General features: G+C 52.7%; 2 protein-coding genes across 10 annotated transcripts in view; one reads left to right on the top strand and one right to left on the bottom strand.

The window, feature by feature from the left end:
- Window positions 1-10,663, top strand: part of Col2a1 (collagen type II alpha 1 chain) — a 29,060-nt gene extending 18,397 nt beyond the window's left edge. For both annotated transcript variants that reach the window (NM_012929.2, NM_001414896.1), the window contains 27 exon segments: window positions 42-95; window positions 482-535; window positions 816-869; window positions 1,076-1,129; window positions 1,347-1,391; window positions 1,536-1,634; window positions 1,905-2,012; window positions 2,374-2,427; window positions 2,691-2,744; window positions 3,106-3,159; window positions 3,461-3,514; window positions 3,798-3,905; window positions 4,389-4,442; window positions 4,857-4,910; window positions 5,588-5,749; window positions 5,922-6,029; window positions 6,253-6,360; window positions 6,575-6,628; window positions 6,769-6,876; window positions 7,061-7,114; window positions 7,227-7,334; window positions 7,573-7,626; window positions 8,037-8,144; window positions 8,446-8,734; window positions 8,905-9,092; window positions 9,388-9,630; window positions 10,083-10,663. In NM_012929.2, the coding sequence (NP_037061.2) occupies window positions 42-95; window positions 482-535; window positions 816-869; window positions 1,076-1,129; window positions 1,347-1,391; window positions 1,536-1,634; window positions 1,905-2,012; window positions 2,374-2,427; window positions 2,691-2,744; window positions 3,106-3,159; window positions 3,461-3,514; window positions 3,798-3,905; window positions 4,389-4,442; window positions 4,857-4,910; window positions 5,588-5,749; window positions 5,922-6,029; window positions 6,253-6,360; window positions 6,575-6,628; window positions 6,769-6,876; window positions 7,061-7,114; window positions 7,227-7,334; window positions 7,573-7,626; window positions 8,037-8,144; window positions 8,446-8,734; window positions 8,905-9,092; window positions 9,388-9,630; window positions 10,083-10,229 (2,631 nt within the window). In that variant the 3' untranslated portion in view covers window positions 10,230-10,663.
- A 4,263-nt stretch (window positions 10,664-14,926) lies between these two features.
- Tmem106c (transmembrane protein 106C) lies at window positions 14,927-20,470 on the bottom strand. 8 transcript variants are annotated; one of them, XR_015624138.1, is made up of 8 exons: window positions 20,201-20,470; window positions 19,672-19,862; window positions 18,409-18,472; window positions 17,667-17,826; window positions 17,436-17,576; window positions 17,007-17,056; window positions 16,549-16,638; window positions 14,927-15,588 (listed from the first exon to the last, which is right to left on the bottom strand). XR_015624138.1 is itself a non-coding variant. In XM_087557577.1 (8 exons), the coding sequence occupies exons 2-8, from the start codon at window positions 19,850-19,852 to the stop codon at window positions 15,456-15,458; spliced, it is 783 nt and encodes a 260-aa protein (XP_087413703.1). In that variant the 5' UTR covers window positions 19,853-19,862; window positions 20,201-20,470; the 3' UTR covers window positions 14,927-15,455.
- Window positions 20,471-27,012: the final 6,542 nt, after the last annotated feature.

Below are 27,012 nucleotides of genomic sequence, written 5' to 3'. Positions count from 1 at the left end.
CTAAACCACCCACCTCATGGTCCTCTCTTCCCTTCCTTCAGGGCGAGCCTGGCAAAGCTGGTGAGAAAGGACTGGCTGGTGCTCCTGGTCTGAGAGTAAGTGTCCTCCCCACTGCCCTGGCTCCATGTTGGTGCAATTCCCAACAGAAGCAGCAGGGGGAGCTGTGCCCCCACATCCTTGGTTATCAAGAGTTGATCTCTGTGGCTGAGCACATGTGAGGTTGTGACTTCTGGGATCCACCCAGAGAGTCTATGGCTGCTGGTGGGTTTCAGAGCCAAGGCTGAGGTACAGAGGAAGATGCCTATGTGGAGAAAGGCTGAGGAAAACGAGGGCTATAAGGAAGTGCAGGGAAGGGTGAGGGCGGAGGAGAGCCATTGAGGACCTTACTGATCTGAAAACCCCTGACCGAAAACTACATCTGCCGGTCTCAGGTGACGCCCCAGACATAAGTCATTACAACTCCTCTTCCTCTGCCCTCTAGGGTCTTCCTGGCAAAGATGGTGAGACAGGAGCCGCAGGACCCCCCGGCCCCAGCGTAAGTATCCAAACAGCTCCTCCATGTGGTCTTGTGGGAGCTGAAACAAGGAACCTTGGATCCATTGAGTAATAGAGGTGACAGACGTGGATCTGGACTGAAGCATCCCCGGATGAGAGGACGTGTCCTAGGAGGCAGTGGAGGGAAGCGTGGGTGGAGGGTGGAGGTCAGGTGGCCCGCCAGGCATTGGCTAGTCAGTTCAGGAAGGCTTCTAATCCATGACCCAGGGCGGAAGGCTCTGGGAATTCCAGGCCTGGCTCACCTTTTCTTTCTTCTGCAGGGACCTGCTGGTGAACGAGGCGAGCAGGGTGCTCCTGGGCCATCAGGGTTCCAGGTAGGTGGCTGGACCAGACTCTCCGTGCATGCCCTTCCCATATCTAGAGCTCTCAGGGCAGGTGCTAATATGGGGTGCCAGAGGGTGTGGCTTCCCGTACCTGGCCCTAACTGCCATCTCCTTTGGGTCTGTCCTGTCCTGAGCCTTCCTGGAGGCCGAGGCACCAGACTCCCTTCTTTGCTAATCCATGTCATTCTGGCTTCCAGGGACTTCCTGGCCCTCCTGGTCCCCCGGGTGAAGGTGGAAAGCAAGGTGACCAGGTGAGTGCGGAGCCCTTTGACCTTGTTTAGCTAACGTACAGGAGACCAGGGAATGAAGAGCCCCGTGAAGCCTGGGGATACCCCAGAACTGAGACCAGCTCTCTATAGACAAGTCTGAGCCCAGCTCTCCTGAGGACGTGCTCAGCCACCGTGGGAGGCATGCTCTTGGATCCGTAGCACCCAGCCTTCACTTCTCACATCCTTTTTTGTTCTCTAGGGTATTCCTGGTGAAGCTGGAGCCCCTGGCCTCGTTGGTCCCCGGGTGAGTGTCTCACTATTCAGTTTGGCCCATCCATGTTTCTCTCCCAACACTGAAGCCCTGGCTTGGGTGCTTGGGGATTCCCTCTCTCCCTGTCTCATTTCTCCACCACTTTTGCCTGATCCCTGCCTGTTGTCTCTTCCACAGGGTGAACGAGGTTTCCCAGGTGAACGTGGCTCTCCCGGTGCTCAGGGCCTCCAGGGTCCCCGAGGCCTCCCTGGCACTCCTGGTACTGATGGTCCCAAAGTAAGTGAGGCCAAGTCCTGCAGGTGTCTTCTGTCCAGCACTAGGGAAGCTCACTGAGGGGTGAGAGGGAGGAGAGGGGGCACAGAAGGCCAGCCAGGAGGAACTTGTGGAAGGTGGCACTGGAAAGGGAATTTAAGGGGGAAGGGAGTGGGGATAGGGGTTCAGGATCCTGGCTTCCCAGGCTGTATATAGTTGGGGGTGGGAGGCAGAGTAGGGGAAGGAGAGGGAGAGGTGCTGCTTACTACAGACTCTGCTTGTCTTTTACCCTAGGGTGCGGCTGGCCCAGATGGTCCCCCTGGGGCTCAGGGCCCTCCAGGTCTACAGGGAATGCCTGGTGAGAGGGGAGCAGCTGGTATTGCTGGACCCAAGGGAGACAGAGTAAGTAATGGGTCTCTCCCCAAAGCCATACCCACCAGGCTTCAGCCTTCACACTCCTACTTCTGAAGAGGAGCATCATGGCCACTAGAAACCCCTCCCCACAACCAACCAACTAACCTACCAACCATCCATCCATCCATCCATCCATCCATCCATCCATCCAACCAGCCAAACTGCTCTGCTATTGCAACCCCCTTTCCATTCTTTTCTCACCTTGGTTCCTCCTTGTCACCAGCCTGAACAAAGCCCACAGAAAATACTTCCTAGGCGGGGACTGGGTGCCAGAGCCTTAGCCAGGCAGGGCTGAACTGGAAATCAGTCCTGAAGAACCCACTAAAGTACCCGGCGTTCTCTCCTGCAGGGTGATGTTGGCGAGAAAGGCCCAGAGGGAGCTCCTGGAAAAGATGGTGGCCGAGTAAGTGGCTGTTGTTTATAGGACCGGGAGTTGGGGGTACAGACACAGGTGTTCCCATGTGGCTTCTAGTGCTCAGAAAAGGGGCTTGGAAACTTCAGGGGTTTTCCCTTTAGAGCTGGGGAGTTGTCAGTGAGTGGGGGCTCTCAGACCATGGGAGGGTACACCAAAGTCTATGTAGGGTAGGGGACCCGCAGAATCCCTGAGGAACCCCATGATGCTGGCCTGACTCTCTGCCTCCTTTATCTCCTTCTTTCTCTCTCCAGGGTCTTACTGGGCCCATCGGGCCCCCAGGACCAGCAGGTGCCAATGGCGAGAAGGTGAGTTGTGGCTGACCTTTTGTCCCTCTGTCTGTTTGACCTTCGTCCCTCTGTCCACCAACCCTAGAATGTCTTCCCCTTACCTCCTACTAGACAGCCATATTTCACTCATCGGCCGTCACCCACCACAGTGGTGGCAGGAGTGGAGGGTGGAGGGTCCAGTTAGAGTGTGACATGTGTAGCCTGTGAGGTGGAGCTGTTGGCTAAGGCCTTGAGGAGAAAGGTGGGAATAGCTGGGACTGGGACGAAGGCTGATGTGGAATGGAGTCCAGAGGCCCAGACCCCCTTTCCCAATATTGGGGCTTCCTAGGTACACTTGGTTCCACAGGCCCACTCTGATCCCTACCTCCTCAACTCCTAGGGAGAAGTCGGACCTCCTGGTCCTTCAGGAAGTACTGGAGCTCGAGGCGCCCCGGTGAGTGTGTCCCTCTAAATCAGGCTCTCCCTGGCCCCAGGAGTGAGGAGGCCAGATATGTCCTCCAGCCTGGCCCTGTGCCTTGGGGTTAGGGGTGGAAGGAGAGAAGACATGAAAGGCAGAGGTCACAGGCCCAGGCATGGCCAGTGCTCTGGCTCCCTGGGACTCAGCTCACTCAGATGCCTCTTCTCTGGGGGTGGGGTGGGGAGTTGAACTTAGAGCTGGCCTGGGCAGTGAGTTCTCACTCTGAGGAGAGCACAGAGCAGGCGACGGGACATGACACCTCCTGGTCCTCTCACAGGGTGAGCGCGGAGAGACTGGGCCACCTGGACCTGCTGGATTCGCTGGCCCTCCTGTGAGTATCTCTGTCTACCTTATTCATGCATGCAGTCCGGCTCCACACCCAGAACTCAAGGGTGCCTTCCGGGTGGGGAGAGAGGAAGGGAGAGCAAGAGGGTGGTAAAGGGAGACATGGATTCTTTCTTCACGTTTCCACGGCAACAGAACAACCCAGTCTTAAACCCAATTTTCAGGCCCAGGGTAGACCCGTACTCATGTAACTCCCAGAACCTTTTGGCAGAACCTGGGGTGGTTGGCTCGCCTCTCCTTCATCTGTCTGTCCCTTCTTTGTGTTGCAGGGTGCTGATGGCCAGCCTGGTGCCAAGGGCGATCAAGGAGAAGCTGGACAGAAAGGTGACGCTGGTGCCCCTGGCCCACAAGGCCCCTCAGGAGCTCCCGGGCCACAGGTGAATATTACTGAGCTCACGAGGCAGAGGCTGCCAGGACAGGCAGGACCCTGGTAGGCCATGCAGGCAGAGTCTAACTGGGAACCTAGTGGATACCTCGGCTGTGGAGGGAGAAGCTTTCTTAGATCACGGTTTGTGAGGCACAGGGATTGGGTATTAGGTCTCCAGCACTGAGTCTAGGCTATGACCACTGATCAGACGGCCAAGACAAGCAGTCGGTCTCCTGGGGCAGCAGGGGGAGAAGGTTTCCCAGGAGGTTAGACGTTGGGGTTGTCTTTGTAGAAGCCTTGCAGAGTCCAGCCCTCGAGTCTCCCACTGGCAAGGCACACATTCAATAGCTTTTGTATGGGGTGCTAGTGTTAGGTAGCTGTACTCGGACAGCCTGGTCCACAGGGGTCCCGTGTTGAACCTCAGGGTTCAGACATATGCTTACCACCCTCCCCAGGCTCACCAGCCCTCACTGTCATCTTCTTCCTGTCACAGGGTCCTACTGGAGTGACTGGTCCTAAGGGAGCCCGGGGCGCCCAAGGCCCACCGGTGAGTGAATCCCATGCAAAACGTTCTGGCCCTTGCTCTCTGCAGTGGGTTACCTCCTCCCTCCCCAGCCTTAAACATGCCCAGGCTAAGCCAATCCTACTACAGCCTGGCAGGAGAGGGGGCATCTAACTCTGCTGTGGGTGCACAGTCACCTCAGAGTCCCCAGCCCTCAGCTCTGCCACTTGGCTCCCTGAAGGCTAGCCACACTTCTCACCGGGAACCCATGCCTGACTGTGTGGCCAGGTGCAGTGGAGCTCTTTCTCCTCAACGTTCACTTGCAACTCTGTAGCCTTAGTCTTTCTGGATTCCCCTGTCCTGAAACAAGCTCTCTAGACCTACCAACTTGATTCTCTTCTCTGCTGAGGACCTGAAGTATCCAGGGCCTTTCTCTCACTGACTGCTTTGTGCCCACAGGGAGCCACCGGATTCCCTGGAGCTGCTGGCCGAGTTGGACCCCCAGGTTCTAATGTGAGTGTCATTCCAGGTTAGGTCTGCCTTACTCCTGGTGTGGGAGACCCAGATAGGGTCAGAGATCTCTGGAGCAAACCACCAAACATAGGGGTCAAACAAGCCCCCCTATGGCTCTGACTTTTCTCCACCCCTACCAAATGGGAGGAGCAAGTGACTGACCATTGGTAGCTGGGAGCAATGGGAGACCACCCAGCCTTCCTGGCTGACTTGGACTCACCCTCAGACTTGGTATGCTGGAAGGGTTAGCATGATACCCTTCACCTAGGACACATTTCCTAAACATGTCCAGTGCATCTAGACCTACAGATTTCACTCTGTGAAAAGGCCATGGGCCCCAGAACAGATAACTGAGGGAGGAGATAAGGAAAAATCCCACCCACCAGCACTGAGCGTGGAGGAGGGGCTGCTGGGTGAACAGCAGGCTCAGGTCAGAGGGTCAAGGTTGGAGCCGTTTCTGGAGGAATCTATCATGGAGGATGAAGCTGGCCCAACAGGAGAAATTCCACATGGATGGAGAAAGGCTAACCAAGGGCTACGGGGCCACAGCCGGTTGCCCAGAGCTCTCACACAGGAGAGGAGACCAGGGGTGGGCAGTGTGGAGGGGGCCACAGAGGTGTCGGTAACTTGGATGATGAGGACAGCGAGTTATCACTGTCTGTATTCGTTCCTCCTAGGGCAACCCTGGGCCCGCCGGTCCCCCTGGTCCTGCTGGAAAAGATGGTCCCAAAGGTGCTCGAGGAGACACTGGTGCCCCTGGCAGAGCTGGTGACCCTGGACTTCAAGGACCCGCAGGAGCTCCTGGAGAGAAAGGCGAACCTGGAGATGACGGTCCCTCTGTACGTGCCCTCCTAGGCCCATGAGTGGCACCTGAGTTCCTCTAAGCACTGGGAGGAGGATGCAGGGCTGTGGGGGACATGGGAGGGGAGCCGCACAGAACGGACTCAACGGGTGGGAAGAGGCACGGGCAGGCAGGCCAAGCCCTGAGTCAGCTCTTTCTTCTTCTCCTAGGGTTCTGATGGTCCCCCAGGTCCCCAGGGGCTGGCTGGTCAAAGGGGCATTGTTGGTCTGCCTGGTCAGCGTGGTGAGAGAGGATTCCCAGGCCTTCCCGGCCCATCGGTGAGTGAAGAAAGCTTCTTCCTTCAGCCCGCTAGGCCAGGCCTGGCTCAGGCTCAAAACTCTTAATTGGGAGCTCTTACTGCAGTGCTATCCTAGGTCTTCCTTCAACTCAGCACCCTTGGAAGCAATCCTTTGTCAGCTGATTCTCATGAAGGGGATGGGGTAGAGCCCTGACAGGGATGCTTAGCATGTACACTCATGGCCCTTGTCTGCATCCTTCCAGGGTGAGCCCGGCAAGCAGGGTGCACCTGGTGCATCTGGAGACAGAGGTCCTCCTGGTCCTGTGGGGCCTCCTGGCTTGACAGGACCTGCAGGTGAACCTGGACGAGAGGTGAGCCCCTAGCTTGGTGTGTCGGGGTGGTCTTGAGGGAAGGATACACAGAGAGACCAGGACTGGGTGTACAGGAGGAGGGTGGATGGAAGCTTGGAGGATGTGTAAGCTTTGAAGTCTCAGTTGGGCAGAAGTGAACAAGTCTATGCTTCAGACCAGAGTGGGAGAGTAAACAGGGAGCGGCTCTAAGTGAAACCTCATGTCCCTTGTCCAGGGCAGCCCTGGTGCTGATGGACCCCCTGGCAGAGATGGTGCGGCTGGAGTCAAGGTGAGTGACTGGTGTCTATTCTGGGATGGGGGCCGGGGAGGGGACTGCACTGGGCCTAAGCGCCACTCTGGGAAACAAAGGATCTCTGCCTGCCTCTTCTGAGATAATTCTTTGCTGAATCTGATACCTTGCTCCTACAGGGTGATCGTGGTGAGACTGGTGCACTTGGTGCTCCTGGAGCTCCTGGGCCCCCAGGCTCTCCTGGTCCTGCTGGCCCAACTGGCAAACAAGGAGACAGAGGAGAGGCTGTGAGTATCCTGATTCGGAGGTGAAGAGGGTGACCAAGTGGCAGGGGGTGTTCCGTGTTTGTTTTCTCCTGTTTTGAGCATCTAGAGGTAGTCTGAGGTCTCTGGGCTTCTAGGCAGATGTGGAGGAGTGGGTTCATGTCCTAACACTTCATTTTCTGACGCTGTTCTTGCTCTCCCCTCTCAGGGTGCACAAGGTCCTATGGGCCCCTCAGGACCTGCTGGAGCCCGTGGAATTGCTGTAAGTATTGGAATATCCTGTATGGAGTCCTCCTTGGAAAAGGGACATCAGGTCTCAGATGGGACGCATACTAGACCAGATTTGACCAAATCTGTGACTTTCTCATTCACAGGGCCCTCAAGGCCCCCGAGGTGACAAAGGAGAAGCTGGAGAGCCTGGCGAGAGAGGACTGAAGGGGCACCGAGGTTTCACTGGACTGCAGGGTCTGCCTGGCCCCCCGGTGGGTATCACTGCATATCATTTGTCCATGAGTGGGCTGCCCCAAACCTCCCACTTTTCAGGACCCTGAGCATCTCCTGCTACCCAAAAGGCTTGGGGTCTTCCTAAGAAGACCCTGGACTCTCTTGGTGGGTGGAAGAGGAGGAGACAGGGTGGGCACGTGATTGCTTCCCATTCTGAAGGTGATGAATTTCTATACCCAGCTGTGTTGACCTCTGCTGTTTTCTTCTTTTCCACAGGGTCCTTCTGGAGATCAGGGTACTTCTGGCCCTGCTGGTCCTTCCGGCCCTAGAGTAAGTGAGATGGTTTTGGGGAATGAAGTGGGTTAAGGCCTCAGCCAGGAGTTGACTGGGGATGGGCCTTCTCCAGGACGCTTTGGACTTAGCAGTCCTCACAGGAGGTTCCCTAAGAAAAGTGGGACTCTTTTGCACTGGCTGTGGGCATAAGCATCTAAGGTCACAGTGACTGGAAGACAAGTCTGATAAAAAGATTTTTATAAACATGACTTAGGAGGGACATGGATGTAACTTGCTGGTCCTTGGCTTAAGTGGAGATGGATTAAGGGAGTTTGGCTGAGCAACGCGGGGCATTGGAGGCAGAGCGGTGTGACTAGCGCTACCAGGCTGGCCACCTACATAGCCGCATCTGCTCTGCCACATTACTTGTACGCTGTTCTCTTACCATTTCCTCTCTTGGTCTGTAGGGTCCACCTGGCCCTGTTGGTCCCTCTGGCAAAGATGGCTCTAATGGAATCCCTGGCCCCATCGGGCCTCCAGGTCCCCGTGGACGCTCAGGAGAAACTGGCCCTGCTGTAAGTGTCCTGTTCCCTCCCTGCCGTCAGAGGTATTCCCAGCATTTTATAGGGCAGCTAGTGGTGAAGGCATCCTATAGGCTGAGGGCCCATTAGAGGGTCACAGGGCTCATGATGGATTCTGGGAAGGAGAAGAGCCAGGAGGGGCAGTGGGGAAGCTGCTGTGATGTTCTTGGTCCTGTTGCCCTCTGTCCCTGTTAAATGAACAGGAAGTGGACATACTGGCATAGTTCCAGCAGATGGACACAGACGAGGGCCTCGTCCCATGATTCCTGGCTGACTTCTCTACTCACTGTTTCAGGGTCCTCCTGGAAATCCTGGTCCCCCTGGCCCTCCGGGTCCTCCTGGTCCTGGCATCGACATGTCAGCCTTTGCTGGCTTAGGACAGAGAGAGAAGGGCCCCGATCCCCTGCAGTACATGCGGGCCGACGAGGCAGACAGTACCTTGAGACAGCATGACGTCGAGGTGGACGCCACGCTCAAGTCGCTGAACAACCAGATCGAGAGCATCCGCAGCCCTGATGGCTCCCGCAAGAATCCCGCTCGCACCTGCCAGGACCTGAAACTCTGCCACCCAGAGTGGAAGAGCGGTGAGCCTGGAGGACAGGCTCCCCACCCCCACCCCCACCCCCAGCCCCAGAGAGAAGGGCCAGGAAGGCACACCCATTGTACCTTAGTACGGGCCGTCTGCCTCTAACAGTCAGTCTGGCCCTCAGGTCTGAGTGGGAGCCTCATGGGATGCTACCTCTTTCTCCTGCAGGAGACTACTGGATTGATCCCAACCAGGGCTGCACCTTGGACGCCATGAAAGTCTTCTGCAACATGGAGACTGGCGAGACTTGCGTCTACCCCAACCCAGCGACTGTGCCTCGGAAGAACTGGTGGAGCAGCAAGAGCAAGGAGAAGAAGCACATCTGGTTTGGAGAGACCATGAACGGCGGCTTCCACGTGAGTGCCCGGTGGTCTAGGCTCAGCCGGCCCCTCACGTGTATTCTTCTCTGCCCTCCGATGCTTTAGCTCCTTCTCTGTATCCTCCACCGGTGTTCCTTTGGGCTTTAGAGGAGGGAAGGAGGAGAAAGTATTTTCTCCGTTAGAGCTGGAGAAGAGGTCCTCTAAGCTTGCTCCACACCCACCCCAGTATCTCACAGACACTCTGAGCCCTTGTCAGCTGAATGCACCATTAGCCTCGGCTTCCAGCAGATGCTGGGCCCCTGGTCTCACACGCTCACCCCTCCGCCTACAGTTCAGCTACGGCGACGGCAACCTGGCTCCCAACACCGCTAACGTCCAGATGACTTTCCTCCGTCTACTGTCCACTGAGGGCTCCCAGAACATCACCTACCACTGTAAGAACAGCATTGCCTACCTGGACGAAGCAGCCGGCAACCTCAAGAAGGCCTTGCTCATCCAGGGCTCCAATGATGTGGAGATGAGGGCCGAGGGCAACAGCAGGTTCACGTACACTGCCCTGAAGGATGGCTGCACGGTGAGTGGGGCTGAGGTTGGCTTAATGACAAAGGTCACGTTCCTATGGCGACGAGACTCATCAGAGGGTTGAGACAAGGAGGCATGTGGGAGCCCGGCTGAGTGGCAGGGGAGGGGTGTGTATACTGCATTGGCCCGTTCACTTCCTCATTCGGAGGAAACAAAGATGCAGGTAGGCGTACTGACTCCCATAGAAGTATTTGTAGAAACTAGCCTGTGAGAGGAGAGACCGTCACAGGCAGGAAGCCCTTTGTGGGAAGAAGGGAGAAAAGCAGGGAAGGGCTCTGCCATTAAGGAGATGATCGAAGAGGAGGGGGCTTGGGCAAACGGAGAGAAAGTCTAGCGAGCCACTTAGTGTCGTTCCCACCTTGTGGCTGCTTAGTTTGGGGGTGCTGGGTAGTTGTTCCTTGTTGGTAGGCATCACCTGAATAACGCCCTTCCTTTTCTGCCTAGAAACACACCGGTAAGTGGGGCAAGACCATCATCGAGTACCGATCACAGAAGACCTCACGCCTTCCCATTGTTGACATTGCACCCATGGACATCGGAGGGCCTGATCAGGAATTTGGTGTGGACATAGGGCCTGTCTGTTTCTTGTAAAACCCTCAACCCCAAAACAACACAATCCATTGCGAACCCAAAGGACCCAAATACTTTCTAACCGCAGTCACTCTAGGATCTGCACTGAATGGCTGACCTGACCTGATATTCAACTATCCTAACCTCACAGTCCGGACCATTCTCCCCTTTCTAAGAGACCTGAACTGGGCAGACTGCAAAATAAAATCTCGAAGTTCTATTTATTTATTGTCTTCCTGTAAGACCTTTGGGTCAAGGCGGAGACAGGAACTATCTGGTGTGAGTCAGACGCCCCCCGAGTGACTGCTCCCAGCCCAGCCAGAAGACCCCTACAGGTGCTGGGCACAGGAACTGTATGTCCTACACAATGGTGCTATTCTGTGTCAAACACCTCTGTATTTTTTAAAACACCAATTGATATTAAAAACCAAAAAAAAAAAAATCATTGGAAAGGACACGGTGACTTGTGTGTTTTGTTTTTCCCGTTGTTTTTACCAGTCCTTGGCCCTGTTGCATGCGCAAATGTGGTCCTGCGACCGTCTGTGGACCTTTGAATTCAGTCATACTGTCTGGTTTGGTGCTCTCACACACACGTAAGACCTGCCTTCTAAACTTAGGAACTTCGCGGAATCCAGTGTTGACCAGGAACCAAACTGTATCCGTTAGTCTCCTGCTAACACCTGACATGGGTTACATAATCAGGAAAGCAAGGTTTATTTTGGTGCACAGTTTTGAAGGCCAAAATGATAAGCTAACGAAGAGGAGGATTAGAAAATGGTTCTTCTGTTTTTTTTTTTTTTGTTTTTTTTTTTTTTTTACAAAATTAGATAGTTGTGTTGACTGGACCTTAGCAGAAGGTAGCAGCAGGTCATAGTGGGAGCACAGGAGCCATTGCTCATGCTGTAAGCCAGGAAGCAGAGGAGGAGGGAGAGACCAGTGTCCTACAGACCTTTCTGAGAGTCAGTCCCCAGTGACCTGAGGACCTCCCCTAGGACCTACTTCTCGAAGTTCCACCACCTGAGAGCCTCACCCTGGGAGCAAGCCTCACCGCACACCTTTGAGGAGACTACACTCGACCATTAGAGCCATAGTTTGAGAAGTCTGAGGGACCAGAGGGATGACCTTGTTCTTGAGAGTAAACACAGAGCAGAGTGCACCTCACCTGCAGGCTGGAGAAAAGGCAGGGCGCACTGAGATTTAGTGTCGGGGAGTTGGGGGATGCTCCTTGTGGAAAGTAGGGTGGAAGGGGGATACAAAGGGGAGGGGTATAAATCCCCAGGGGTCGTTCTTTCTCTAAGCTTCTGGGACAAGGAGAGGGGAAAGGCTCGGCTCCTTGCCTCCCTTGCTCCGCCCCCTACCCCTGGCCCCGCCCACCACTTCCCTTGGCCCCGCCCCTATCCGTCGTTCTGTAGACCCGTGCTCAAAGCTCCTACTGGCCTTCTCCGCACTCCAGACGCGGAATAGAAAACTTCCCTTTTCCCATGGCTGAATATCCTTTTTTCCCAATGCCTTGGGTGTGAAATGAACAGAAATGAGCGTGTGCTGTTCCCTTCTCCACTAGAGGTACACGGTGGTGAGGATGTGCGAAGTGGGCAGGAGATACACTCCACGACAGCGGTATTTTGTGAATCAAATTTCAAAAGGTACCTAGTACATCTTGTAAACGAGACACCCACGCTTTTCTCTGACCCCTTTCCCGCTCTGTCCCCTTCTTTTAAAGTTGGAATCCTTTCTTTTAAAGAAATTAGAAAAATAAATAAAAAGAATTGAGGGAAATTACATGCATTAGTATTCCAAGTGCGATGTAAAATTAACTGAATGAAGTGCTTGTGACACCCAAGGAAGTAAAATGGCGGGTGTTTAAAAGCACAGGATTGGTGCTGGAAGAGTGGCTTAATGGCAGAGCGTTTCCTTAGCACACACAAATCCCCGGGGTTTGAGTCCCAGTGCCATACACATCCTCCCACATAATTATATCTACTTCATAAGGAAAAAAAGGCAACCTCTATCCGTGGAGAGCTGGTGACAGCAAAGGGAGGCCCGCCCATCAGGTGAGCACTTGTGAGGCTAGGACAGCAGGTGGAGCGGAAGAGCTGCTGAGTTCACCTCTAACCTGTCAATCCAATTGGAGAATCAGAACTCCCAGGCTCATTCCCTGAGTAAAACATCCGGCAGACCCTGACGCTGGCTCAGAGCTCTGTGGGAAGCCGAAGGGTACCTGGGTAATTCTTTGTAGCCTACCCACTACGTGCCCAGGAAAACCTAGACAAGATTGGGACTGCTTCTCAATGAATGGCTGGTGGAGCATCGGGGGAGGCTAAAAGGGGAGTCCAGAGAACACGCCCTGCTTGGTCTCTTCCTCTGCATCCCAAAGGGATGTGGAGACAACCTGGATCATTAATAAATCCTGGATTCCTGATGCTCCCAGGAAGGCAGTTCTCTCCAGAAAGAATAATGCATTGAGTAAATTCCAGAGCCAGCAGGACAGAGCAGAGAGGCCCACCGATCACAGGACTCCGTTAGGTTCCGTTCCGTTCCCGTCTTGTAATTCTTTTCCCTGGAAGCATCTCCCATTTAAGGACTTGGGATTAGGAGCCAGATCTCCAAGCTCTAGCTCAGAGTTACTCTCAAGTTCCTTGGGCTCAGTAAAGCACTGGACACTTCCTGAAAGAGTGTCTCCTCTGGGGCTGGAGAGATGGCTCAGCGGTTAAGAGCACCAACTGCTCTTCCAGAGGTCCTGAGTTCAATTCCCAGCAACCACATGGTGGCTCACAACCATCTGTAATGGGATCTGATGCCCTCTTCTGGTGTGTCTGAAGACGGATACAGTGTACTCATATACATAAAATAAATAAATAAATCTTTAGAAAAAAAAGAGTGTCCCCCCTGAATAACTGGGGCAACATGGTATTTATTTATAAAGAAAAAGAGTATTCTGCTCAGAGGAAACAGTCTGCGGCTTGTGGATTTATGCAGAACAAGCAGGCAGATTCTTTTAATGATTTCTTGTAAACTTTGGGCTAGAATCCTCAGGATACTTGAGAGAGATCTCGAAGGTCCTAGGGGGGGTAGGGTAACCAGGAAGGCAGAATAACCCCTGGAGATAGATAAACTGTGGCCTATATGGGGCCTGACAAGCATAAATGGCTTGTGATAGAAATCCCTACCCATGAATTGCGTCAGGAATTGTAATCTGCACATACGGTGCAATCGGTGCACACGGTGGCCCTCGATGCTTATCAACGGAGAGTTCTGTGTGTTGTGGGTCTCTGTCAGGTGCTGAATCAGCAGTGTGAGGTCAAGAGGGACGACAGGTGATGTTTGTGTAAATGAGAAAAACCAGGGCTGGGGAAATGGCTCCGTTGGCAAAGTGCCTGTCACAGAAGCACGAGAGCATGAGTCCAGGTCCCTGTCACCGTGTGAAGACTCGGCATGTTGGTGTCCATCTATAACCGGGCACTGGGAGGTGGAGACAGGTGGGCCCCAAGCACGAGAGCATGAGTCCAGGTCCCTGTCACCGTGTGAAGACTCGGCATGTTGGTGTCCATCTATAACCGGGCACTGGGAGGTGGAGACAGGTGGGCCCCAGGGCTTTCTGCTCAGGCTCTAGACAACTGGTGACTTCCAGGTTCAGTGAGAAACCATCTCAGAAAGAAAGGTGGCAAGCAACTGAGGAAGACACCTGACATCCCATGGCCTCTGTGCACATGTACAGACACAGACAGATGGACAGACAGAATCTAGAAAGGGAAATGGGAAAACTGAAAAATTCAGTGTCAACATTGTCTCATAGGTGGATATGTTCTAAGGACATCATTTTTATTTTTTCTTTATTTTCTTTTTTTAAGAACTATTTATTATTTTGCTTATCTGAGTACACTGTGCTGACACACCAGAAGTGGGCATTGAAACCCATTACAGATGGTTGTGAGCCACCATGTGGGTGCTGGGAATTGAACTCAGGACCTCTGGAAGAGGAGTCAGTGCTCTTAACCACTGAGCCATCTCTCCAGCCCAAGGATGTCATTTTTAAACTGGTGTGCTTGATCTGTACCTGTTCTTGTCACCGGAATTCGGACCCACCAGCAACTCAATTAGCATAGTTATAATGCTAAGTCCTGCTTAACTACATCGTGGTTGTTATCAGCCGACTAGTTATGAATCTTAGTTTGAGGATTCAAAGTGGGGAATCATTAGGCAAATACTGGAAATGAAGCCAAGAACAGGCGGAAGGGGTGGAAGACCTAAGATTAAGCTGCACTGTTGTTATCTGCTGCTTAGCGGGTGTGCATTGGTAGTCTGAAGGCCACTTCAGCAGAGCGAAGGACCCGACCACTTCCGACTGGGTTAGAGTGCATTGCGCCTGAAGAAACCTCCAATCAGGTCTTCCTATTATGCCTGAGGAGTCTAGAAGAGGTTGCTGCTCCCCCCCCCCCCCCCATCAGTTTCCTTCCTCAGGCATCGCTGCCTGCCCTTTCCAGCCTCCAGGGGGCACTGTGCGCTCTGATCGGAACTGAGACCTGCTGCCGGCATATGGGACTGAGGCTGCTCGGAAGGAGCTCCTGGGGGGGGGGGGGGAGCGGCAAGGAAGACACAGTTGGGGTACCCTCTCTCTTCTTCCCTCAACACACCCTCGGTGTTCCCCTTAGGAAGCTGCTCTTCTAAGTTTCTCTCGCAGGCACCTATGAAGGCAGACAGGCAGTCCGAGGCAGTGCGGATCAATCAAAAGCAGGGTTTATTCCTCTATCAAATTCCCAATCCAATATCCAGCCAGTGGATCAAAGGTCCGTCAAGCCCTTCAGTAGACCCTTGGGGGAAAACTAATCACTTTGTATGGGAAGGAAAAGAAATGCCAAAACCTTTCTGAAAAGCTGGGGGGAGAAGGGGGTTGGGGGTGGGGGTGGGTATTAGGCAGCAGATGCAAAGGCAGCCACTGAGGGCTCTTCACGGGTGTCCTGGACACCCTGCCCTGCTGGTGCTTCTCACACCAAGTTTGCAGCTGCACGAGCATCCTACCTTCGTGTTACTCGGGTCTGAAAACCTAGAACCCTGGTTCATCTCAACTTATAACGACTCAAGAGCAGCCAGAATATAGGAATCCGGTTCTTCAGCCTGAGGTTGAGCACTAACTATACACTAGGCACAGACGAGGCACTGGGCAGTGGTTTTGTTGGTTCCAAGAGAAAAACACCAGGTGCACGGGAAGATGCGCTGGGCCAGCCACAGGGACAGATGTTAGGCTTCCTTCTATAGGTGTGGCCCCCAGGGAACTAAGAGCAGGCTCTGAATGGCTGTGGAATTCTCCCCACAATCCACGTTGTGTTGCGTCTCCAGGGTGCTCTGGGATGTGTGGCCAATGTATGAAATCTGCATAGAAGTCCTAGCAAGAGGAAAACCATGAAGAGAGTAAAGAAACAGGAAACACTGCCCAGCTAAGTTCTCACAAGCCCAGGGGATACTGCCCACCTGGGGCCCAGGCTTCTGTCTTCGTGGTTACGTAGCCAAGAGGCCAGAGGACCTTTCTGGTTATCGCCAAATTCTGTGTCATGAAGCGACCTTCTGGATAGATTTTTTTTTTTTAAAACCAGGGACGATATTACTCCATAGAGGAGCTTCTGGTAGCCTCTGGGCACTTCTGGGTCATCACAACTGAGGTGAGTGCTCCCGGAAGTGAACAGAGACAAGGATGCCCTTCCTAAGCACCCACAGTCACCGACGACAAAGCTGAGAAACCTCACTCCGATCCTCCGATGTCTGACATCTGAGCTAGAGCCTGTCGTCCTTACTCCGAACAGCCATGGTCCCAGACTAGAGGCTCTGTTGCCAGAGACTACGTATGCCTTGAGAAAGCTGGGCTGTTCTTTACTCTCGAGGGCTCTGACAGGATTGCCCCTTTAGTTAAACTAGAACCCATTTCACGCACAATGTTTCTTCTAACTCTTTAGAAAACAGCTATGTGTTCAGGTGTTTCTCCCTGAGTGTGTGTCTGTACACAATGTGCAAGCGTGGTACCCAGAAGAACACATCGCTCCCCTGAAACTGGAGTTACGGACAATTGTGAGGGGCCACCTGCTAGGAATCTAGCGTGGGTCCTCTGGAAAAGCAGCTAGGGCTCCTGACTGTCTCTCCAGCCTCCCTCCCACATGGGTTGTTTAAATCTTCACTAGGGATCTGGCAGCCTATGCAGAGGTTCTGGACTCCACCCTGAGAGACCACCACCTCCTGAGGCTGAGCTACAAGGCGGGTGAGGGTCTCCTGTTAGCCCCCAGAGGGTGTGGGAAGCTCTCAAGTGGCCCAGGCTCAGGGCGAGAGGCCGCAGGAAGGAGGACGGGGGACCTACCTCATGAAGATCACAATGTTGTGTACCAGGATGGCAGGAAGTGTGCAGTAGAAGCTGTGGGTGGCAAACAGAGACACAGGACACGGTCACCTGATTGAAAACGGAGCAGCGTAAGAACAGTGCCATCTCCCAGGAGACGCAGAGGGCAGTGTGGAGGTACGCTGTCGGACTGCGTGGGGGACCTTCTCTTTCCCACGACTACCCTTCAAACTGCAATACTTGCCAAGGACACAGGTTCTGAGCCCCTCGAAGTGCCGTTCTCCACCCGAGACACCACGCCCCCTGTTTGTTAAAGCCACTGTCTATTTACACGCTGGGGCTCTAACGTTTCTAGTGGTTAATGCTCTCTTCAGAGAGCCCAGAACTGCAGTCACGTCACAGTGACATCTCCTCCCCAAAACCCCTGCAGAAAGCTAGAGGGTCCACGGGCAGCACAATATAGCGAGCTCTGTCCTTACTACACATAGGACGACGGTCCTCCCACCTCAGCCTTCACCGTAAAATTCACCTGAAAATAAAGCAAGACCCACATCAGCCTGCGGTGAGCAGGTTTGTCCACAGACGCTGGATCGTTCGTTCATCACATACAAAGCATCTCCCGTAAGCAGCCTAGGAGTCTGGAATACCTCGGGGCCCCTTCCCCCAGAGGCCTCCGGCTTGAGGCTCCTCCTCTTAATTTGATGACTCTCTTTCTCTTAGCAATTCTTTCACTGTCCAAGGACTTAAATGCTAGCTGTGTCTATTCCCTCCCAACTGTCTGTCATTACGGAGTCCACCAGGTCTTCACGGGGCAGGCGGAAGAGAGGAATGGAAAGGAACTACAGCATTCCCACAGCACCTACTCTCCTCCTTAGCATGCAGGCGGAGCCCCGTCAGCGACCACCTACCAGGTGCTCACTCCGAGGGGGAATGAGGGAGACGTTTGCAGCCGTGTATGAGCCAACCACGGCCTTCATGTACTGAACCTGGCTGAACAGGTTGGTCACGGCCACAGGATAGAAGTTGGAGTTCCTGATTTTCAGGGTGGCCTGGGGAAGGAAAGGGAGGAACCGTGAGTTAAGTGTCCTGGTCCAAGGCTGGCAAGAGCACAAGTCTGGCAGCGAGGCCCTACATCTTACCGTCACATCGAGGACCACAAGGGAGTCCTGTTTATTAAAAGTGACGTTCGACACTCTGATGCCATTATCGTCCACGAGGACTGAGTGCGGAAACAGAAAGAAGAACACCAGGCCAGATGCCAGGAGACACAGCAGGACTGACAGGAGGACGTACTGCTTCCTGCAAACGACAGCATAGGGCCACAGTGGGCGGTCAGATACCAGAGCCTAAATGGTCCCGATTAACACAAATCTGAGGCAGTGAAAGGAAAAGGAAGCCCACAGAATCGGGAACCACAGGCTGGGTACGGAGCAATGGGGTAAGAAAAGGCTCTTCAACCCATCTGAATACCATTCGCCCTCCAAACACCTGCTCATCTCCCAGGCTGGCCTGTTTCTCCGATCCCTCTTCTATTTGACCCTTAAGACATTTCTAAGTCTTTGCCCAGACTGTAACACAGATCGGGATATTTCACTTAAGCAAAAGTTCTAGGGGAAATGGAGAAGGGCTAGGCTACAGTTCAGCGGAAGAGTGCTTGTCTAGTAAGCAAGAGAGCCTGGGTTCAAGTCTCAGTATCACCACTGAATAAATAAACAAGCAAACGAGTAAGGTAACAATCATATATTAAGTAGATAAAGGAAATAAGGAAATGGGACAGATACAAGAACAGACATCATTTCTCAAATAATTAATTGGTATTCTTTCACAGAGAGGAGTTGGGAACAGAAACAGATGTTAGCAGATGAGAGCTGGCCAACTCACGTTCTCTGAGGACGCAACCTCTGGTCACTGTGGGGGATCAAAGCCACCAACTTATTGACTTGCTCTAGAAAAGCAGCAAAGACTCACTCTGTAAATCCCACATATGGGCAGCCCCTCTCGTCACATTTCCCTGCCAACTGCCACAGCAAAGACTCTTCTGGGATTAGACACTAAAATGTACATTTTTTGGTTGAATGAAGAAGAACCCGGTAAATGTAGAAATAGGAAAAGAAAAGCCGGAGGCAGGGGGGTGGGGGGAGAGAGACAGATAAACCTACTGAGAATGCCACAGACTACAAAACTTCTACTAGCGCTGTGGGGCAGTGGCACTGAGGCTGGGGGAGCTCTTCGCTGTCTTTGGCAAAGTCACAGACATCTCAAAGCCATTGTCTCTCTTCCTTTGTAGCTTTGCAGTGAGTGCATGGTTTCCAAGGTTCTTAATAGCTCTAAACTTTGTGACTGCCCCAACCTCTAGGGTCAATTTAGTAGCAGCTGTTACTACAGATAATCCAGTCCCCACCCCCCTGGTATTCTGCTGAGCTCTGACTACTGCTCACTGGTGCCTTTTTGGTAAAGAAGCTTCCAGAATAGCTCCTCCACAGTGCTGGAGCAGTCCTTATGAGCAAGGGCAGTAGAGGAACATCCTTGTCAACAAATCTCGCAGTGGAGAAAAAAATATTCCAAACCAAAGAAAGGCTGGGACAATACTGATGGTTAGTGCTGGGAGCCTAGAATGACCCGGGAAGGAGACTCAATGAGCTACAGAGATTAGGTTGGCCAGTTGGTAGCCTTCTGAATGATTTTCTTAACTGGGTTTTTTGAAGTGGGAAGACCCTCCCTAAATGTGGGTGGTGCCCACTTCATTGGCTGTCTCTCTGAATGAAAAGGGGAACTGGGTGCAAGCACTTCTTGCTCAAAGTTTCCTACGACTATAATGTGATATATGCAATTTTAAATTCCTGTTGTCATGACCTCCTCAGTGATGGGCTGTGACCTGGAGCTGTGAATCAGAACAAAACTCATCCCCTAAATTGTTTCTGTCAGAGTATTTTATCAGAACAACTGGAAGAGAAGCCTAAGGCATTAATAAAGGAGTAGAAATGAAGAAGAGAAAGGGTTCCAAGTGTAAGATCAAAAAACAAAGCCTGCAATCTGCCCATTTATCTGGCGAGCCATGCTGGCTACAATTCAGGGCCATGACTATGGAGGGCTGCTGGCTGGAGCAGATACCAGAGCGCTTTCCCTGATGGCCGCTGGTCTCACCTTCTGGGATGTAGCCTGCTCCCTGGCAGGTGTGACAGGTGATGCTATTTCTCCCAGTGAACTCCACATAGGGAAACTGAGCGATGGCTTCCTCCTGATCTCTTTCAGCCAGCAAGTCCTCCGGATTGTCATCCTTCTTTCGTTGACAAAATGTGAGGGCAGAGGAGTGCTGAGACCCCATGTATCATCTCCTACATGGGGGATGGGAATGGAGCTGGTGAGCGCGTGTTAGTGTTCATATGGGGCCGCTCTAGGGGAAAAAAATCACTTCTACAAGAAGTGTAAAATACTGAGTGAGAAACTGGTGTTCTAAGCCTATGCGCAACACCGGCAGGTCCTACTGCGGCCCTTATTTTGCAGCAGTGTCCTGTGTCCTTCCCGCCCCCCCACCCCCATCCTCCGGGAATGGGACAGCCCTCGCTGGATTAGGCTCTCTGCCAGGGAGACGCCATCTCCCCTCGTGCCTCTCCAACCCACCCCGCTGCTTCTTCCCCACTGTTTGCAAACGCAAAGGGCAATCAGGCTGCACCTCGAGCAAACAAACAACAGGCACCAAATTAATTAAAGGCCTCAGCGATCCCCATTCTCCTCCTCTCCCAGCCCAGTAGGCGGGCTCAGGTCACGCCCCAGCAAAAAGCCATGTTCCGAACGCGTTCAGGCCTCCGAGGCCCGGGGAACGCGGGCGCCCCGGACCTGTGGCGCACCAACTCCTGGCTGTTACTCCCGGGACCACTCCTCCCTCCACCTGCCCGCTCCAGCGAGTCTCCGACGCGCCTCCGCCCGTGCGCAGGCGCAGAATGGCAAGCCCGCCGGAGGGCCCGGGCGAGCGCCTGCGCCTGCGCTCTGAGCTCCAGCGCGTCCTTCCCGCCGCGCAGCTGCATTGTACCTAGCACCGGTAGAGAGCGACAGAGAACTGCGGGAGGTGCTCGGAGACACAACGACGCTCCTCTGTACCCCAGGTCTAGAGCTCTTCCGGATCAGAGCGCTTCTGTGCAGGAGGAGGACGCCCAAAGCCATTCTCTCCGCACAGGGACTCGGAGTGTAAAGAAATCCCAAACCCAGAGCGTGCCCTAGGTCCCGACAGAGGAGCTGAATGCCTAAGAGTTTATGGGGAACCACAGTGACAAGGGGCCTGATTCGGGGCAACTTCCACCAGAGTTCTGCTGGCTAGTCAAAAGGCATGAAGCCCAAAGCTCAATTTTGCAAAATGATCCTATTTCAGGACCACTATCCACAAAAAAAGTGTGACGGGCATAATGGGTTTGAGAGCTCCTCCCAAAGCTAGGGTGCCGCAGAATTGAAATGAAGCCAGTAAAGAGGGCTAAAGCCCTCCAGAGCCCCGTGTGATGATACAGGATCGCCACAAATTCAAGGTTGCCTAGAACTTGAGTTTGAGGCCAGCCAGTAAAGTGAGACCCCGTTTTAAACCGAAACATAGAAAGAGCTGCAAGAGAAGACTTATCTTTTTAAGTATTTATTTTATTTATATGAGAACACTGTAGCTGTCTTCAGACACACCAGAAGAGGGTGTCAGAGAAGACTTATTTTGATATTCTAAAGCTGGGTGAAAGAGGGACCCATGTGAACGGGGAGAGGTTGGCCCTCTGTCACCTACCTCCCTGTTCCCTGTGTAACTGTAGGAAATGTGGCTGATCTGAGAGTTTAGACCCGTATTTAACTGCTGGCCACTGTTAGCTCACGGAGCCTTTAGATGGATCCCAGAGCAACCACCCCGCTTCCACTTTGTCCCTCAACTAATTCCTGAAATGTTTTTACACAACTCTTTCTTTGACATTTTCATACTTCTGTCTAACCCTTTTTAGATTTATTTGTTTATTTTATGTGAGTACACTATTGCTGTCTTCAGACAAACCAGAAGAGGGCACCAGATCCCATTACTGACGGTTGTGAGCCACCATGTGGGTGCTGGGAATTCAACTGACCCTCCGGCTCTTCCTGTCTGGACTGTGAGCTTGGTGTCAGAGATTAAAGTAGCCGCGTTGTGACAGAGAGGACATGAGGAACACTGGACAAAAGGATCAAAGAAATCTGGTCCCTGATAGAATTCCCATCTTCCTAGGTTTCACGTCCTTACAGTGGGATTTGATCCTAAGAAATACAAGCCCTGCACAAACAAAGAGGAAAGACTTGGCCCCTTACTGGTCTTGGTTTTGGAGATTTTTGTTTATCTGGTTAAGTTTGGTTTTGTGTGTGTGTGTGTGTGTGTGTGTGTGTGTGTGTGTGTGTTTTGAAACAGGGTTTTTCTGTGTAGATAGCCCTGGAACTCACTCTGTAGACCAGGCTGGCCTCTGCTTCCCAAATGGATTAAAGGCACGCCACCATGTCTAATGAAAGACACGGTCTTAGTTTGTACTGACTGCCTTAGCCCCACGGTATAGGCCCACGTGTATGCTCTGCTGGACTCGTCAGAGCCCTGTTCTGGTAAGGCTTTTCTGCTTGAGATGCTTCTGGTAAGTAACTCACCTGTAGAATGGCCTTGTTCTCTACCAAGGGATCAAGTGTATTGCTCAAAAGTCCACTCTCACAAAGGTGTCACCACATGTTGCAGCCTCTACTGGACACCCTTTGAGTGCTACCATGAAGATAAACCTGACGTCCACACCATGGACGAACAACAGTATGGTGGGAGTCAGGAGACAGAGAAACAGAAGGCAGCAACTGGAACTGTGAGCTGAAGAAGAAGCCGTTGGGGTTGGTCTGGTGCAGATAGGTATTCAAATACTGAATACTGGACCCCGAGATCTGGTTGTCCCCACTAAGAGATTCTCATGCATACCAAGTGATACTATGTAACCTTGTTCTCCAAGTTAATTTGTCAATAAAACGTAGTATTAAATATTTAAAATCCTGGGGCTGGGGATTTAGCACAGTGGTAGAGCGCTTACCTAGGAAGCGCAAGGCCCTGGGTTCGGTCCCCAGCTCCGAAAAAAAAGAACCAAAAAAAAAAAAATATTTAAAATCCCAGCCAGGGTTTCTACCCTGCCTTGGTTATTGAGTTCACAAGTGAAAGACACACTCACAGCCTTTTCATTTACAATAAGCCCTAAAGGGTACAATGGCTGGGCAGCTGCCTACCCTCTGTGCTGTTAGAGCCTACTTTCCTATCGATAACACAGAGTTATTACTTATAATTTACTATGTTCCATGTGGGAGGCCCTTAACTCCAATCGGGCATTTCTTGGGGCCACATTTTGACCCCCAGCAGCTTCTCCTACCTCCCCCTCTGGTGCATTCTTCTTTTTCCTCTTCTCCAACCTCAAGCCAGAAACCTAAACCCCACCTATCTCTCTTCTGCCCAGCTATTGGCTGTTGGCAACTTCATTGACCAATCACAATTAGCTGGGGGCAGGGGTCACTCTCTCCTATCTGGGCAACCAGTTTTGGGGGCCCAAATTAGCATCAGAATATAAGCTGCATTGGGTCAACCCACTACACCGAAAGGCTAAAGCCTGTGATTGGACAGTAGATAGAGAGAGGTGTGCTGACTTTCAGTTACCTGGCTGAGGGTCTCAGGTAGAGATGGGAGAAAGACAAGAAAGGACACGGAGAGGGGAGGAAGCCACCATGAGAGGACATGGACCATGAGCACGTGGCCAGGAGAAACAGCAAGGAACAAGGCACGTATGGCTGGGATGTGAGTTAGAATAGCTCCCAAACCTGTCCAGTGTAGACTTGAAGCTCTCAAATAAAATACCTGGATTGTGTATCTTTTATACGGGCTAGCTAAGACTTCTAACTCATTTACAGGAAGAATAGCCTAGAATACCAAGGACTGGGGATTTCTTCAAGCTTGGGAGCACAAAGCCTATGGTCAGGAAGAGGGAGGGGATGGGTTGGTGGGCCAAGAAAGGGAGCCTGGAACATCACCAGTAGACCCCTGAGGCTCTTGACTGTCTGCTTTTGAAAATGTGGCTTGGACGGCTAGACCACACACCTGGGTCAATGCTGGCTCGCACCTGGAAGCCAGGCATGGAGCGGACCCTTGGTAAGTACTTTCACAACTACCCAGGCTGGAGGCTGGCCAGCACAGCCTCGGGGAGAACTCCCAGCATCTTCCTGAGCCACCTGAGAGAGATAGAGAGCGTCTTAATTGGCTAGCACATTCCTGAGGAGACAGCCATCATTACTCACCAGGGTCTAACTTGCAGGTTTGTCTTAGTACCCCAGCTACTAGCACTGGGGTTACTGTAGACGTGAGCTCACTGGGGCTCCCAGGGTGGCCAGGACAGAGTGGGGCTACCCAAGCATCTCTGCACTCCCATCCTCCTCAGGTTCTCCAGAGCTGTCATGGGTCCTAGCCTCACAGATGAGGATAGTGGAGCCCTGAGAGCACTGCTCATTCTAGAGACCCTAGAGGTCAGGGAGGAGCCCTGCTCATCACAGAATCTCCCCCACCACCTACAAGGGATGCTGTAGAATTCTAAGCTTTTTTTTTTAAAAAAAGATTTATTTATTTATTTGTTATATATAGGTACATTGTAGCTGTCTTCAGGCACACCGGAAGAAAGCATCAGATCCCATTACAGATGGTTGTGAGCCACCACGTGGTTGTTGGGAATTGAACTCAGGACCTCTGAAAGAGCAATCAGTGCTCTTAACCGCTGAGCCATCTCTCCAGCCCAATTTCTAAGATGGGAACTAAGGGCCTGAACTTAGAAAGGCTCTTCAGGGGACTTCATTCTGCCCCTGTTTATCCATAGATGAGAAACCTAGGTAAGACTAAATGACACACAGCAAGTGTAAAACACCTGGATCACTGCTTCCCCATTGGTTGGTGGCCGTTACAGAAAGATCAGAGAGCAGAGCCTTAGCTCCCACCCCCATCCCCGCCCTGTGCTGATGCCCTTGTAGGCTGAAGGAGCACAAAATCCTTTTATATTGTTTGTACTGTCATTTTCTCATGTGCACCTGAGATCTCGCAGCCCTCAGCTCTGGTGTCTCCAAAGTGAAGGCCAAAGGGCAGTTCTTTAAGGGAAGGGAAAAAGCAGAGAAGGAGGGAGGGAGGGAGGGGAGGGAAGAGGGAGGAGGTGGGAGAGAGGGAGGTGGGAGAAAGGAGGAGGGGAAGGGAGAGGAGAGAGAGGAAGGAGGAGAGAGGAGGGAGAGGAGAAAGGAAGGAAGGAGGAGGGAGTGAGAGGGGGAAGGGGAAGGAGGTAGGGGCAAGGGAGGGAGAAAGGAGAGAATCCTCTACACTAGGAACTCTGCAGTCATAGAACCCAGGGAAGAAGCATCTGTTCTGTCCATTTTCCCTGGGGAAGTAAACAAGACCCAGGGAAGCCGATGGCCTCAGCTGTGCTGGTAGGAACAGAGAACTGTCAAGGAACAGAAGACACTTTCCAGGCCCCTCAACCCACCAAAGCCAAGTGCCAAGTCAGTCTGCCAAACCAGGATCCTCAGCCACTTGAGTGGCACGGGTAGAGCTGAGTACAGGACTGGGAAGGAGGCCCCAGTTGTGTGTGCTGTCACAGCCCCAGCTCAGGGGTGTACCTTAAGTAGCCGAGCTGCAGGTGGGTGTTATAGATTCTTCTACAACCTCGGGGACACAGAAGAAATCCTATTTAACTAAATGTCCAATTCAGAGTCATCTCCAAGTGGCTAGCCTGGGGTTTAAACTCCTTGATTACTTGAGGTCAACTCTCCCTTCCCAAGGTCCCTCAAATTCTGGGGTATGTTCTTTAGAGCCCAGGGGGCAAGTCAAAGAAGGACCCCTCTTCTGTTTTCTGTGGTACACTGAACTTCCTTTCCAGCATCCCACAAGTCCCTCTATTCAGAGCCCAAGGATCTTTGCCCGGGCAGGCAGAGCTGTCGATGGGGTCTGATGAGGGCCTGATGTCTAGTGTGGTACAGTCCCTCCCCTGGGAAGCCCTGCCCCCTTACCACAGCGGTGCTGAGGCTACACCCTTCTTTACACACCTGATGTCTAGCCTCAGCTACCAAGACTCCATCTCCCCTTGCGTTGCTTTGGCACCTTAGTAGCATCCAGGAGCACAGGATACCGTCCATCCCTTTAATCTGCTAACAAACATTCATGGAAAACGTTTTAAGGGATTGGACCAAGAACCTAAAACTCTACCTTAGACTAATCAAAGAAACCCAAAGGGCTGGCAAGCCCCAAGCCATAATACCTTATGACTTTCTTGCTAGTTGACCGAGGGGACAATTAACCGATCTACAAATGGGAGCTATACCCAGGGTGAGGAAGGCGCCGCCACTAGGTGGAGCTTGTGGGGAGGGTCCTAGCTTTAGGACCTCTCATTGCTGGCAATCTGAGGACCACACTCTCTAAGGAGAATGGTGAGCAAACTAATCCCATGACCTTAACTTACTTCCCTTCCACTCCTCCCAGGGCTGCTAGACTAGATTCCCCAGTGTGAGCCGTCTTCACAGCCCGCCCTCTGAGGAAGGAGTAGAAAGAAGGAGAACTGTGCCTGAGGGCCAGAAGCGGGCTCCCTGGATTTCACCTCTCCAGAGAGTGTAAAAAGACAGGTGTTTGTTAGCTCATTTTCCTAGTCAGTCTTCCCCAGCCCAGAACCCCTTTTCTTATTGTCGGGGACAGACATAGTACTAGAAGCCTATCGGAGAGTCACCCAAGACCTGCCGTAAACTCCTAACTGTGTAGATGTCTGTTCAGGACTTTCAGTCTCAGTCAGCAAAGCTCTCACCAGCCCCCTCCCCTCTACTCCAACCACCTTTTCCTGAGAGCAGCAGGGCAAACGAGTAACAGATACACTCTGAGAAAGCGGACAGAGGAGGAGGCGGCTGTGGCAAACCCAGGAGGGTTACTGAGGTGCAGGAGCCGGAGGACGAGGGCAGTGGTGACCTGCAGGAGTTCTGTAGGGTCCCTGTCTCATCCTCAGGTGTCCCCCACCCCATCCCTTTGTTCCACAGTGTGTGGTGGCCGTCAGGTCCTTTTCATCCTTTGCCTAGTCCCTGGGCAAGCGTCAGAGTCTTCTTGGCTCAATCTCTGACTTGACTAGCTATGCTAATTTAGTGGCCATTACAGATCAGGCACTGAGACAGGCGCTCCAGCACCTCATCTTGTTTTGTCTTCCCAGCTTTTCAGGCTGGGTGCCTCTCCTCATCTGACAGACCCTGTACCTATGGCTCCCAGAGCGATGAGGCCCCTCAAGCACCCACAACTGTCATATAAGGACTGCAGTTTCTCCAGCACGATTTCAGTCCTCCCCCTCCTCCAGTGGGTCTGGTGGTCTGGTCTAGTGTCCCTTTGTAACCTGGAAGTGTGGCCATCTCTTTCTCTGTATTAAAGCCTTCGATGGCTCCTCCCAGCCCCAACCTGAATCCTAACCCTACAGAGCCTGAGGC

This window comes from Rattus norvegicus, chromosome 7, assembly GCF_021556685.1.
Source record: "Rattus norvegicus strain SHRSP/BbbUtx chromosome 7, alternate assembly SHRSP_T2T, whole genome shotgun sequence".
Taxonomy (NCBI): domain Eukaryota; kingdom Metazoa; phylum Chordata; class Mammalia; order Rodentia; family Muridae; genus Rattus; species Rattus norvegicus.
This window is presented reverse-complemented; position numbering and strand designations above follow the sequence as displayed.

Bases quoted from the DNA above. Each gene is read 5' to 3' on its own strand.
- Tmem106c (XM_087557577.1), bottom strand. From the start codon at position 19,852: ATGGGGTCTCAGCACTCCTCTGCCCTCACATTTTGTCAACGAAAGAAG. The intron at 18,473-19,671 runs GTGAGACCAGCG...CTGCTTTTCTAG, and splicing joins AGCAGGCTACATCCCAGAAG to AGCAAGTCAATAAGTTGGTG. The intron at 17,057-17,435 runs GTAGGTGGTCGC...CTTTATTTTCAG, and splicing joins CCCCTCGGAGTGAGCACCTG to GTGAATTTTACGGTGAAGGC.